We start from the raw sequence: 11,153 nt of genomic DNA, 5'->3' as shown, positions 1-11,153 counted from the left end.
ATAACATTTCAGGATGCATGGCTGCCTTTAATTTTAATTGTAAACAATTTTACAACACCAAGTTATAGTCCAGCAATTTTATTTGAAATTCACAAGCTTTCGGAGGCTTCCTCCTTCCTCAGGTGAATGTGGAAAACTTCAATTGCTGCTGGGAGCACTTAGAAATGGTGACCAAGCAGTTGTGGGCTGCAGTAAAAAACATCTAAGATGGCATCGTGTGGAGAAATGGAGAATTCTTTGCCCACAAAATTAATCCTATTAAAATCAATAATGTACTTAACAAAATTATATCCTACTCTATATTGAATGTGATATTTCTTAAAAATAGGCATTGTGGTCAGCTATGAAATGATTTCTGTATTAATTTGGGAGGTTAACCATGACTCATTCACAACTTTGCGACAATTTTGATGATGTATTTCCACAGCTTCCAGCTTTCTCATGAGGGCGGCATGAGGCACTAAGTCAAAGGCCATTCGAAAGCCAATGAAATATTGTAAGTGGAGTTTCCTCTGAGGCGTACAACACTCTAATCTCAAATAACAGCAAAACCTGACCTATACATTCCTTACAAGAGCTAAATCCTTTCTGCAGACCCCCAGAGCATTTGATATACATGGCGCAATAACCCAAATAACCAATTGAAGAGCCACTGATTTCAGCCAAAATTCTTCTGTAGATTTCTAGCTCACTACGACACCCCCCCCACCCTCAACCTTCTTGTGGATAGAAGTCATAATTGTACTTTGGAATACTGAGATATGCATGCCTCAAACAGAATCCTAGTCACCAGCCTCTGAAGTGTGGCTCTAAGGCAAATTGGTGGTCTCAGGCACCGTTTACCAGGGCTACTGCTGCCTCCTTTACTTCACCATCCCCACTTGCCAAGTTCAGTTTATAGAAATCTGGCATGAACACGTCTACACTTGCTGTCCTGTCTTCAATTGGGCGACGCATTGTGAAGTCCATATCTTTCTATCGAACTGATTCATTAAGGCCTTCTATCTGTGTAGCACACTCCACCAGTATTTCCACCCTCCATGTTCTTCCTACTCCCAGTTGGATCAGGCAGACATTTGAAGAAGTAACATATTATGAAAATTGGGGAACATATAATAAATATTATAAAAATATGTTGGTTTAAAAACAAGCTAGTTCCTAATTCCACAAAATGGGACAATACTTACAAATTGCAGGATAACTGAGTTAGAATTACTTACCTTTTTGTGGTTTGTCTGCACATGAACATGGGTTTGTTTTTCAGACTCAAGTGGCTATATTTTCCTCTGTTTGCTAATTTTAGCAAAAAAGATAGATGTGTGGATAAAGTGGTGAATTGTGTACTGTTTGCAAAAGATGTCTTGGCTTTTAGATATAAAGTCACTAGGGGGAGTAGGAGGGTAAAGCAAGTGTCAGCTTGATGATGAACAGGTTATGCCTGGATTGTGGTGATATTTCAGCCTTTTCATCAGTCTTTCCTGCTGGAATTCATTGGTCTATGTTTACCCATTTTTATAATTTTCAGCTTAAATATTTGCGTGTGCTATTCAACCTTCTATAATCTTATGTAAAGATGCAACAGTCAAAACGCAATGTTGGTTGTCTTGACACTGAATGATCCTGACTGGATTTGTTGGAATGTGTTGCTTACAAGCTTTTGACAGATTTTCTCTCTGATCATATGAATTCTGATGAGGTGAAATAAGGTTGCCACAGCTAAAGAAGAGAGATTTTTAAAGTTTTAACATCGAGGGCTAGATATATTTAAGCAATGTGCCGGCACACATCTATGCACTGATAAATATTGGGTATCGTGGGATTAAATATTAAAACTGGAAATATTTTGGTAATTTCTTTCTCAGTTTGGATACACAAAGCAGAAACTCTTCAGGCCACTTGATTCATCAAACCCAGTACAACTGAACCAAATAAAATGTATCCTATTGTGACTGTATTCCACATATTAAACTTGCAGCACAAATAATCCCTCATCGCCAAAAGCAAACAATCAAAACTCCAGAATATATATCTTTTCCCACACCTCCACTATTCAACTCTAGCCTGCTGGCCTCTGTAAACAACTCCCCCTCCCACTCGACCTCAGTAGCACAGGAACCATCATGTAGAATATCTGATCATCTCAGTCTACACTTTTCCAAAAAATCTTCAACCAGATATTTATCCATCTCTTTTAAAGGAGTTATTTGATGAGCATTAACTGTTTTTTTTTGCTGAGAGTCTGTTCCACATTTCCAGATGAAAAATAATTCTAATCTCCAGTCACAATTGAGGTTTTTATCATTTTAATCCCATATTCTTTATGTTTATTCAATCCAAATTAAATTGCCTCCTTATATCCACATAATTTGTGCTCTTGGCAGTAAAGACTTGGATCATGTTCCCTTCAATCTTCTTCAATGAGCGAATCACTCCTCATAACTAAGGAAGGTTTCTTTCTCACTTTCTGGGCAGGAATCCTTCAAATAGTTTTGTTTTCATATTTGCTGCAACTCTTTCGCTCACCATTCTTGTTTAGAGTGCAGTAAATGGTTGTAGCACAATTTAAGCAAATGGAAATGAGTTATTTAATCAGTCACATGCTCTGCTGGCAGCAAATATAATCTTATAATGCAACTGACGGTAATATTCATGCACCTCAGCTTATTTTAAGGCAGAGGTGTCAATCTAACTTTGATTGACGTGGCTAAAGATATTGCAACCAGGTTTATCCTTGTCAATGTTACCTGCGATTCTTTGGCTGACAATGTTAAAATATGATTTCAATAACCTGTTCATATTCATGCAGCAAGTAGTTTAAAATTACAATCAGTCGCATTCCCAGACCCAAGTCCCAAGCTTCAAAGGGCTGGATGAACAGCCGTGGAGAAGGCAGAGTCAAAGGTGGGGCTGTTCACCAAGAAATTTCAGAGCGAATAGCATCTATGCCTTATCATTTTTTCACAGGTTATACTGAAACAAAAGTCATGATAACATTTTTACTCCTGTTTTATTAACCATCATTATTTTGATGGTAGAGCTTTCCCAGGACAGGAGAAGGACCCTAGTTACTTATCCTCTGATGTGATTCCAATTGTTCACAATGCAATGCCCACCGTTTGCTAGTTCTCAGGCGATTTCCTCCAAAACAGTTGCTATACTTCAACATCTGGTTCACTAACGTCCTTTAGGGAAAGAAACCTGCCATCCTTACCCGGTCTGGCCTATATGTGACTCCAGACCCACAGCAATGTGGTTGATTCTTAATTGCCCTCTGAAATGGCCTAGCAAGCCACTCAGTTGTAAAATCTCGCTACGAAAAGTCATAATAAGAATAAAACCGGACGGACCACCCAGCATCGGACCACTAGGCACCGGACACGACAACGGCAAACCAAGCCCTGCAAAGTCCTCCTCACTAACATCTGGGGACTTGTGCAAATTGAGAGAGCTGTCCAACAGACTAGTCAAGCAAAAGCCTGACATAGCCATACTCACAGAATCATACCTTTCAGCCAACATCCCAGACTCCTCCATCACCATCCCTGGGTATGTCCTGTCCCACCGGCAGGGCAGACCCACCAGAGGTGGCGGTACAGTGATATACAGTCAGGAGGGAGTGGCCCTGGGAGTTCTCAACATTGACTCTGGACCCCATGAAATCTCATGGCATCAGGTCAAACATGGGCAAAGAAACCTCCTGCTGATTACCACCTACCGTTCTCCCTCAGCTGATGAATCAGTCCTCCTCCATGTTGAACACCACTTGGAGGAAGCACTGAGGGTAGCAAGGGCACAAAATGTACTCTGGGTGGGGGACTTCAATGTCCATCACCAAGAGTGGCTCGGTAGCACCACTACTGACCGAGTTGGTCGAGTCCTGAAGGACATAGCTGCCAGACTGGGCCTGCGGCAGGTAGTGAGCGAACCAACACGAGGGAAAAACTTACTTGACATTGTCCTCACCAATCTACCTGTCGCAAATGCATCTGTCTATGACAGTATTGGTAGGAGTGACCACCGCACAATCCTTGTGGAGACGAAGTTCCGTCTTCGCACTGAGGACACCATCCAACGTGTTGTGTGGCACTACCACCGTGCTAAATGGAATAGATTCAGAACAGATCTAGCAGCTCAAAACTGGGCATCCATGAGGCACTGTGGGCCATCAGCAGCAGCAGAATTGTATTCCAGCACAATCTGTAACCTCATGGCCTGGCATATTCCTCACTCTACCATTACCAACAAGCCAGGGGATCAACCCTGGTTCAATGAGGAGTGTAGAAGAGCATGCCAGGAACAGCACCAGGCGTACCTAAAAATGAGGTGCCAACCTGGTGAAGCTACAACTCAGGACTACATGCATGCTAAACAACGGAAGCAAAATGCTATAGACAGAGCGAAGCGATTCCACAACCAACGGATCAGATCAAAGCTCTGCAGTCCTGCCACAGCCAGTCGTGAATGGTGGTGGACAATTAAACAACTAACGGGAGGAGGAGGCTCTGCAAACATCCCCATCCTCATTGATGGCGGAGTCCAGCACGTGAGTCCAAAAGACAAGTCTGAAGCATTTGCAACCATCTTCAGCCACAAGTGCCGAGTGGATGATCCATCTCGGCCTCCTCCCAATATCCCCACCATCACAGAAGCCAGTCTCCAGCCAATTTGATTCACTCCACGTGATATCAAGAAACGGCTGAGTGCACTGGATACAGCAAAGGCTTTGGGCCCTGACAACATCCTGGCTGTAGTGCTGAAGTCTTGTGCGCCAGAACTAGCTGCGCCTCTAGCCAAGCTGTTCCAGTACAGCTACAACACTGGCATCCACCCGACAATGTGGAAAATTGCCCAGGTATGTCCTGTCCACAAAAAGCAGGACAAATCCAATCCGGCCAATTATCGCCCCATCAGTCTACTCTCAATCATCAGCAAAGTGATGGAAGGTGTTATCGACAGTGCTATCAAGTGGCACTTACTCACCAATAACCTGCTCACCGATGCTCAGCTTGGGTTCCGCCAGGACCACTCGGCTCCAGACCTCATTACAGCCTTGGTCCGACCATGGACAAAAGAGCTGAATTCCAGAGGTGAGGTAAGAGTGACGACCCTTAACATTAAGGCAGCATTTGACTGAGTGTGGCACCAAGGAGCCCTAGTAAAATTGAAGTCAATGGGAATCAGGGGGAAAACTCTCCAGTGGCTGGAGTCATACCTAGCACAAAGGAAGATGGTAGTGGTTGTTGGAGGCCAATCATCTCAGCCCCAGGACATTGCTGCAGGAGTTCCTCAGGGCAGTGTCCTAGGCCCAACCATCTTCAGCTGCTTCATCAATGACCTTCCCTCCATCATAAGGTCAGAAATGGGGATGTTCGCTGATGATTGCACAGTGTTCAGTTCCATTCACAACCCCTCAGATAATGATGCATTCCATGCCCGCATGCAGCAAGACCTGGACAACATCCAGGATTGGGCTGATAAGTGGCAAGTAACATTTGCACCAGGCAAGTGCCAGGCAATGACCATCTCCAACAAGAGAGAGTCTAACCACCTCCCCTTGACATTCAACGGCATTACCATCACCGAATCCCCCACCATCAACATCCTGAGGGTCACCATTGACCAGAAACTTAACTGGACCAGCCACATAAATACTGTGGCTACAAGAGCAGGTCAGAGGCTGGGTATTCTGCGGTGAGTGACTCACCTCCTGACTCCCCAAAGCCTTTCCACCATCTGCAAGGCACAGTCAGGAGTGTGATGGAATACTCTCCATTTGCCTGGATGAGTGCAGCTCCAACAACACTCAAGAAGCTCGACACAATCCAGGACAAAACAGCCCGCTTGATTGGCACCCCATCCACCACCCTAAACATTCACTCCCTTCACCACTGGCGCACCGTGGCTGCAGTGTGTACCATCCACAGGATGCACTGCAGCAACTCGCCAAGGCTTCTTCGACAGCACCTCCCAAACCCACGACCTCTACCACCTAGAAGGACAAGGGCAGCAGGCACATGGGAACAACACCACCTGCACGTTCCCCTCCAAGTCATGCACCATCCTGACTTGGAAATATATTGCCGTTTCTTCATCGTCACTGGGTCAAAATCCTGGAACTCCCTACTTAACAGCACTGTGGGAGAACCTTCACCACACGGACTGCAGCAGTTCAAGAAGGCGGCTCACCGCCACCTTCTCAAGGGCAATTAGGGATGGGCAATAAATGCTGGCCTTGCCAGCGACGCCCACATCCCATGAACGAATAAAAAAAAGGTGGCATTCACATTTTGTTTTCACTTCCATTTTGGATAAAGGTTTGACTCCTCCCTTTCTTGCCTTTGTGCTTTTGTCTTTCAAATTGCTTGACAGTTGACCCTCAAATGTACACAACATTTCATACTTCTTTGTGGCAATTCAATCAGTCGAGCTCATCTTGTGTCAGGTGTCCGTTCGGAACCCACTCACATTATTCTCTCTGTCTGTATCTGTACCTGTTTCTCTCTTGCTCTCTCTCACTCTCACTCTCTCTCTATCATGCCTTCTGGTGCTGTTAACAACACTGGAGCAATATTAGGAGACATGTTATCAGCAAGAGTGACACAGATTGCAAGTAATTTCAAATTATTCATTTTTCGAAGAGACTGTTTTATGTTTTTATTTTCTTTGGAGTCTGTGCTGCCGTTATTTTGCAGAATGCATCCAGGCTGCTGATTCCCTTAGGGTTCAGATCTTAGGGGCTCAGGCAATCAGTTTGGTTATTTCCATGTTTGCACTCTTATCAATGTAATTAGCCCACCAAAAAAAGCTAATTTTCCATGATATTCCTGCAAGGAGAAAAAGCAATTACTGTATGTGTTTTACACAGTAGAATTTTCCACACATTCTCCACCTTTGTAACGTTAGCTGATTTGTAGGCCTATTTTGCTTGCCTTTATACAGGGATTACTAGTCTTTCACTAGTGCTTCTATTTGTGAAGACTGCTATTCAGTAAAATAAACGCTGGAAGCAATGAGAACAAAAACTCTCCTCTTGAGTCAGGTTTTTTTTCTAAATGGAACATACCACACCAGCAGCATTTTGCTGACTTGAATAAAAGTTAATTTAAATGTCAATGTTCTTTGTAGACTGAACAGACCATGGAAAGTATAAAAAAGGGCAGCCTTCTGACTACAATTCACCGAGGACTTCAGCAGGAAAATCAACATGGGCAAGGTAAAAAAAAAAGTTTTTACATTTTTGATTAAATATGTAATTTTTTAGGATTCATATTCTCTCAACATGTTTAGTTTACATTCTCCATAACACAGTCTACTCCAGCTGGGAGAATGGGACAGTTTGGGTGAATAGCAGAGTCCACAGCCATGGTCGATACCATTGCAGAGTTGGTCAACAATAATATGAGCATGGTGAGACTGACAGTTCCCCTTCCCCCACCCGCCAGGTGGAACTGGTCATGTTTCATCCAGATGACCATGTGTGAGTTGAAATTACTCCTCTGCCCAACTATTGGACAAATGTACGGAGTCGTACAACACCAGGTTATAGTCCAACAGATTTATTTGAAATCACAAGCTTTCGGAGCTTTGCTCCTTCGTCGGGTGAGTCAAACAGCTTTATTTGAAAGCTTGTGATTTCAAATAATGCTGTTGGACTATAACCTGGTGTTGTACGACTCTGTACATTTATCCACCCCAGTCCATCACCGGCATCTCCACATCATGGCAACTATTAGACAGCCTTGTGACTCAAACATGCATCTTTGTTGGGAAGAAAGAATTCCGTTGCTTAAGCATCTGCGCTATTTGGTAGAAAAACAAATTCAACCTTTTTTCTTTCTTCTGTGACACTATAGATCATCTTTTACGAGGACAGGAACTTCCAGGGTCGGCACTACGAGTGCAGTACTGACTGTGCTGACCTGCACTCTTACTTCAGCCGCTGTAACTCCATCCGTGTTGAGAGTGACTGCTGGGTGGTGTATGAGAAACCCAATTACATGGGATATCAGTATGTTCTGAGCAGGGGAGAATATCCTGACTACCAGCGCTGGATGGGATTCAATGACAGCATCAGGTCATGTCGCACCTACCCATATGTAAGTTTCAACTTCTTGTGACCATTTCCCTATTTTCTGCAAACAATACTGCCTTTTCATTGTGATTATTGTTAATTCTATCTGGACATATATGGAGTTGAATATACAATATCTAATTAATAAGAACAAACTGGAAAGATATCACACCATACTGTGCAGTCAAGAGACAAGCTATTAAGTTAGAACTATAAGCAGTTACTTATTACATGTTAAATATAAATTATTTTGCATGTAAGATAGTGATATTTAATTATTTACAAAAGTTGGGGTTGAAGCAAAAGCATCTAATTAAAATTGCATCCAATAGGAACTTATTAATATGGAATAAACTGCCCAGAATGTCACACTAATCGACATTGTACAGGATTGTCATTGTATGTACTATGTAAGGGACTGTTCCCATCATCGATTACAGTACAATAGTATATACAGAGAGGTAAAAGTAAATCACTGACTAGTTGTGCTTTCTTATCCGTCTCTACTTTTTTTATTCGTTCATGGGATGTGGGCGTCGCTGGCAAGGCCAGCATTTATTGCCCATCCTTAATTGCCCTTGAGAAGGTGGTGGTGAGCCGCCTTCTTGAACCGCTGCAGTCCATGTGGTGAAGGTTCTCCCACAGTGCTGTTAGGAAGGGAGTTCTAGGATTTTGACCCAGCGACGATGAAGGAATGGCGATATATTTCCAAGTCGAGATGGTGTGTGACTTGGAGGGGAACATGCAGATGGCGTTGTTCCCATGTGCCTGCTGCCCTTGTCCTTCTAGGTGGTAGAGGTCGTGGGTTTGGGAGGTGCTGTCGAAGAAGCCTTGGCGAGTTGCTGCAGTGCATCCTGTGGATGGTACACACTGCAGCTACGGTGCGCCGATGGTGAAGGGAGTGAATGTTTAGGGTGGTGGATGGGGTGCCAATCAAGCGGGCTGCTTTATCCTGGATTGTGTCGAGCTTCTTGAGTGTTGTTGGAGCTGCACTCATCCAGGCAAATGGAGAGTATTCCATCACACTCCTGACTGTGCCTTGCAGATGGTGGAAAGGCTTTGGGGAGACAGGAGGTGAGACACTTGCTGCAGAGTACCCAGCTTCTGACCTGCTCTTGTAGTCACAGCATTTATGTGGCTGGTCCAGTTAAGTTTCTGGTCAATGGTGACCCGCAGGATGTTGATGGTGAGGGATTCGGCGATGGTAATGCCGTTGAATGTCAAGGGGAGGTGGTTAGACTCTCTCTTGTTGGAGATGGTCATTGCCTGGCACTTGTCTGGTGCGAATGTTACTTGCCACTTATGAGCCCAATCCTGGATGTTGCCCAGGTCTTGCTGCATGTGGGCACGGACTGCTTCATTATCTGAGGGATTGTGAATGGAACTGAACACTGTGCAATCATCAGCGAACATCCCCATTTCTGATCTTATGATGGAGGGAAGGTCATTGATGAAGCAGCTGACGATGGTTGGGATATTTGAAACAGAAGCAAATCAGAAATAGCTTAGATTCCCAGAGCATTCTTGGGATGCAGTAAAGAATTTATAACATGACTTACAGAACTATTCAGACTTCAGATCAACTACTGCATATATTCTCTATAACTAAAATAGATATGTAATCAAAATAGATTTCAGTGAGAGATTGTCACATATTTTGTTTTGTTAGAAAGAAGTGGAACTATATAGAATTACATCTAAATAGAACAAAAGAGCATATTAATAAATACAGGAAAATTCCATTTCCAGAACTTCTGTATACCATGGATTTTATCTGTTTATTATATTCCAATGCTCTCCTGGCCGGCCTCCCATCTTCCACCCTCCATAAACTTGAGCTCACCCAAAACTCTGCTGCCCGTATCCTAACTCGCACCAAGTCCTGTTCACGCATCACCCCTGTGCTCGCTGACCGACATTGGCTCCCGGTACGGGAATGCCTCAATTTTAAAATTCTCATCCTTGTTTTCAAATCCCTCCAGGGCCTCACCCCTCCCTATCTCTGAAACCTCCTCCAGCCCTACAACCCTCCGAGATCTCCGTGTTCCTCCAATTCTTGCCTCTTGGCAGCCGTACCTTCAGCTGCCTAGCCCCATAGCTCTGGAATTCCCTCCCTACTGCTCTGCACCTCTCTACCACTCTCTCTTCCTTTAAGATGGTCCTTAAAGCCTACCTCTTTGACCAAGCTTTTGATCACCTGTCTTAATATCTCTTTATGTGGCTTGGTGTCAAATTTTGTTTGAAAATTGCTCTTATGAAGCACCTTAGGACATTTTACTACGTTAAAGGCGCTATATAAATGCAGGTTGTTGTTGTTATTATTATATTTGTAGCATTTTCAAGAGATAACATTATTTTATGATGCGATTGTGGATTTTTATTGTAAAGCATTCCAGGAAAGGAATTTAACATTCATCAGATTTGCAAATAAAAGCGTATCATTCTGTTAGTATTTTAAATTACATTTTTACATCGATTTAATGATTTTGTTAATTTTATAGTCCAGCGGTGGTTCCTACAGAATGAAGATTTACGAGAGGCCTGACTTTGGAGGACAGATGATGGAATTCACGGATGACTGTCCATCTGTCCATGATCGTTTCCGCTACCGTGACATTCACTCCTGCCATGTGATGGACGGTTACTGGACCTTCTATGAACATCCCAACTACAGAGGCCGCCAGTACTTCATGAGACCCGGTGAATACAAAAGATTCAGTGACTGGGGCGCAACTTGTCCAACTATTGGATCTTTCCGCCGTGTAATGGATTTCTAATTCATTAATCAAAGATTTTTGTTGCTGAAAATTACTCAGTCTGTAATTAAGAAATAAAGAATGATAATATTCTATATGGTTTATGTATTCTTGTTTTGTGAAGTACTAAAAGCAGGGAAATAGTTTTAGAATGCTGAGATTGGTGCACCAATAAATCTTGTAAGGGATATTAATTAAAGGGCACCACATGAATTCTTGACCATTGCACCTTAGTTCATCAAAGAAACCTCTGGTAATATACCATCCATGTCTAAGGAAGTACTAAATCCCTAAATTTGTCTCACTTGAACAACCTTAAATCAACT

At 43.2% G+C, this 11,153-nt stretch overlaps 1 protein-coding gene across 3 annotated transcripts; it reads left to right on the top strand.

The window, feature by feature from the left end:
- The first annotated feature begins 7,204 nt into the window (after positions 1 to 7,204).
- Positions 7,205 to 10,848, top strand: LOC137323868 (gamma-crystallin M2). Of its 3 annotated transcripts, XM_067987885.1 has the most exons (4): positions 7,205 to 7,213; positions 7,854 to 8,096; positions 8,289 to 8,290; positions 10,578 to 10,848. In XM_067987885.1, the coding sequence occupies exons 1-4, from the start codon at positions 7,205 to 7,207 to the stop codon at positions 10,846 to 10,848; spliced, it is 525 nt and encodes a 174-aa protein (XP_067843986.1). The 3 variants fall into 3 exon arrangements, with proteins under 3 accessions (XP_067843986.1, XP_067843985.1, XP_067843984.1); XM_067987884.1 differs by lacking the exon at positions 8,289 to 8,290 and having other exon boundaries at positions 10,573 to 10,848; XM_067987883.1 differs by lacking the exon at positions 8,289 to 8,290 and having other exon boundaries at positions 7,205 to 7,225; positions 10,573 to 10,848.
- The last annotated feature ends 305 nt before the right edge of the window (positions 10,849 to 11,153 follow it).

The sequence above is a fragment of the Heptranchias perlo genome, chromosome 7, assembly GCF_035084215.1.
Source record: "Heptranchias perlo isolate sHepPer1 chromosome 7, sHepPer1.hap1, whole genome shotgun sequence".
NCBI classification, from domain to species: Eukaryota; Metazoa; Chordata; class Chondrichthyes; order Hexanchiformes; family Hexanchidae; genus Heptranchias; species Heptranchias perlo.
This window is presented reverse-complemented; position numbering and strand designations above follow the sequence as displayed.

What these genes read in the sequence shown, in the direction of transcription:
- LOC137323868 (XM_067987883.1), top strand. Translation starts at nt 7,205, where the DNA reads ATGGGCAAGGTAAAAAAAAAA. An exon ending in TGGGCAAGGTAAAAAAAAAA is followed by an intron (nt 7,226 to 7,853) that starts GTTTTTACATTT and finishes GTGACACTATAG; the next exon opens with ATCATCTTTTACGAGGACAG. An exon ending in CATGTCGCACCTACCCATAT is followed by an intron (nt 8,097 to 10,572) that starts GTAAGTTTCAAC and finishes TTAATTTTATAG; the next exon opens with TCCAGCGGTGGTTCCTACAG.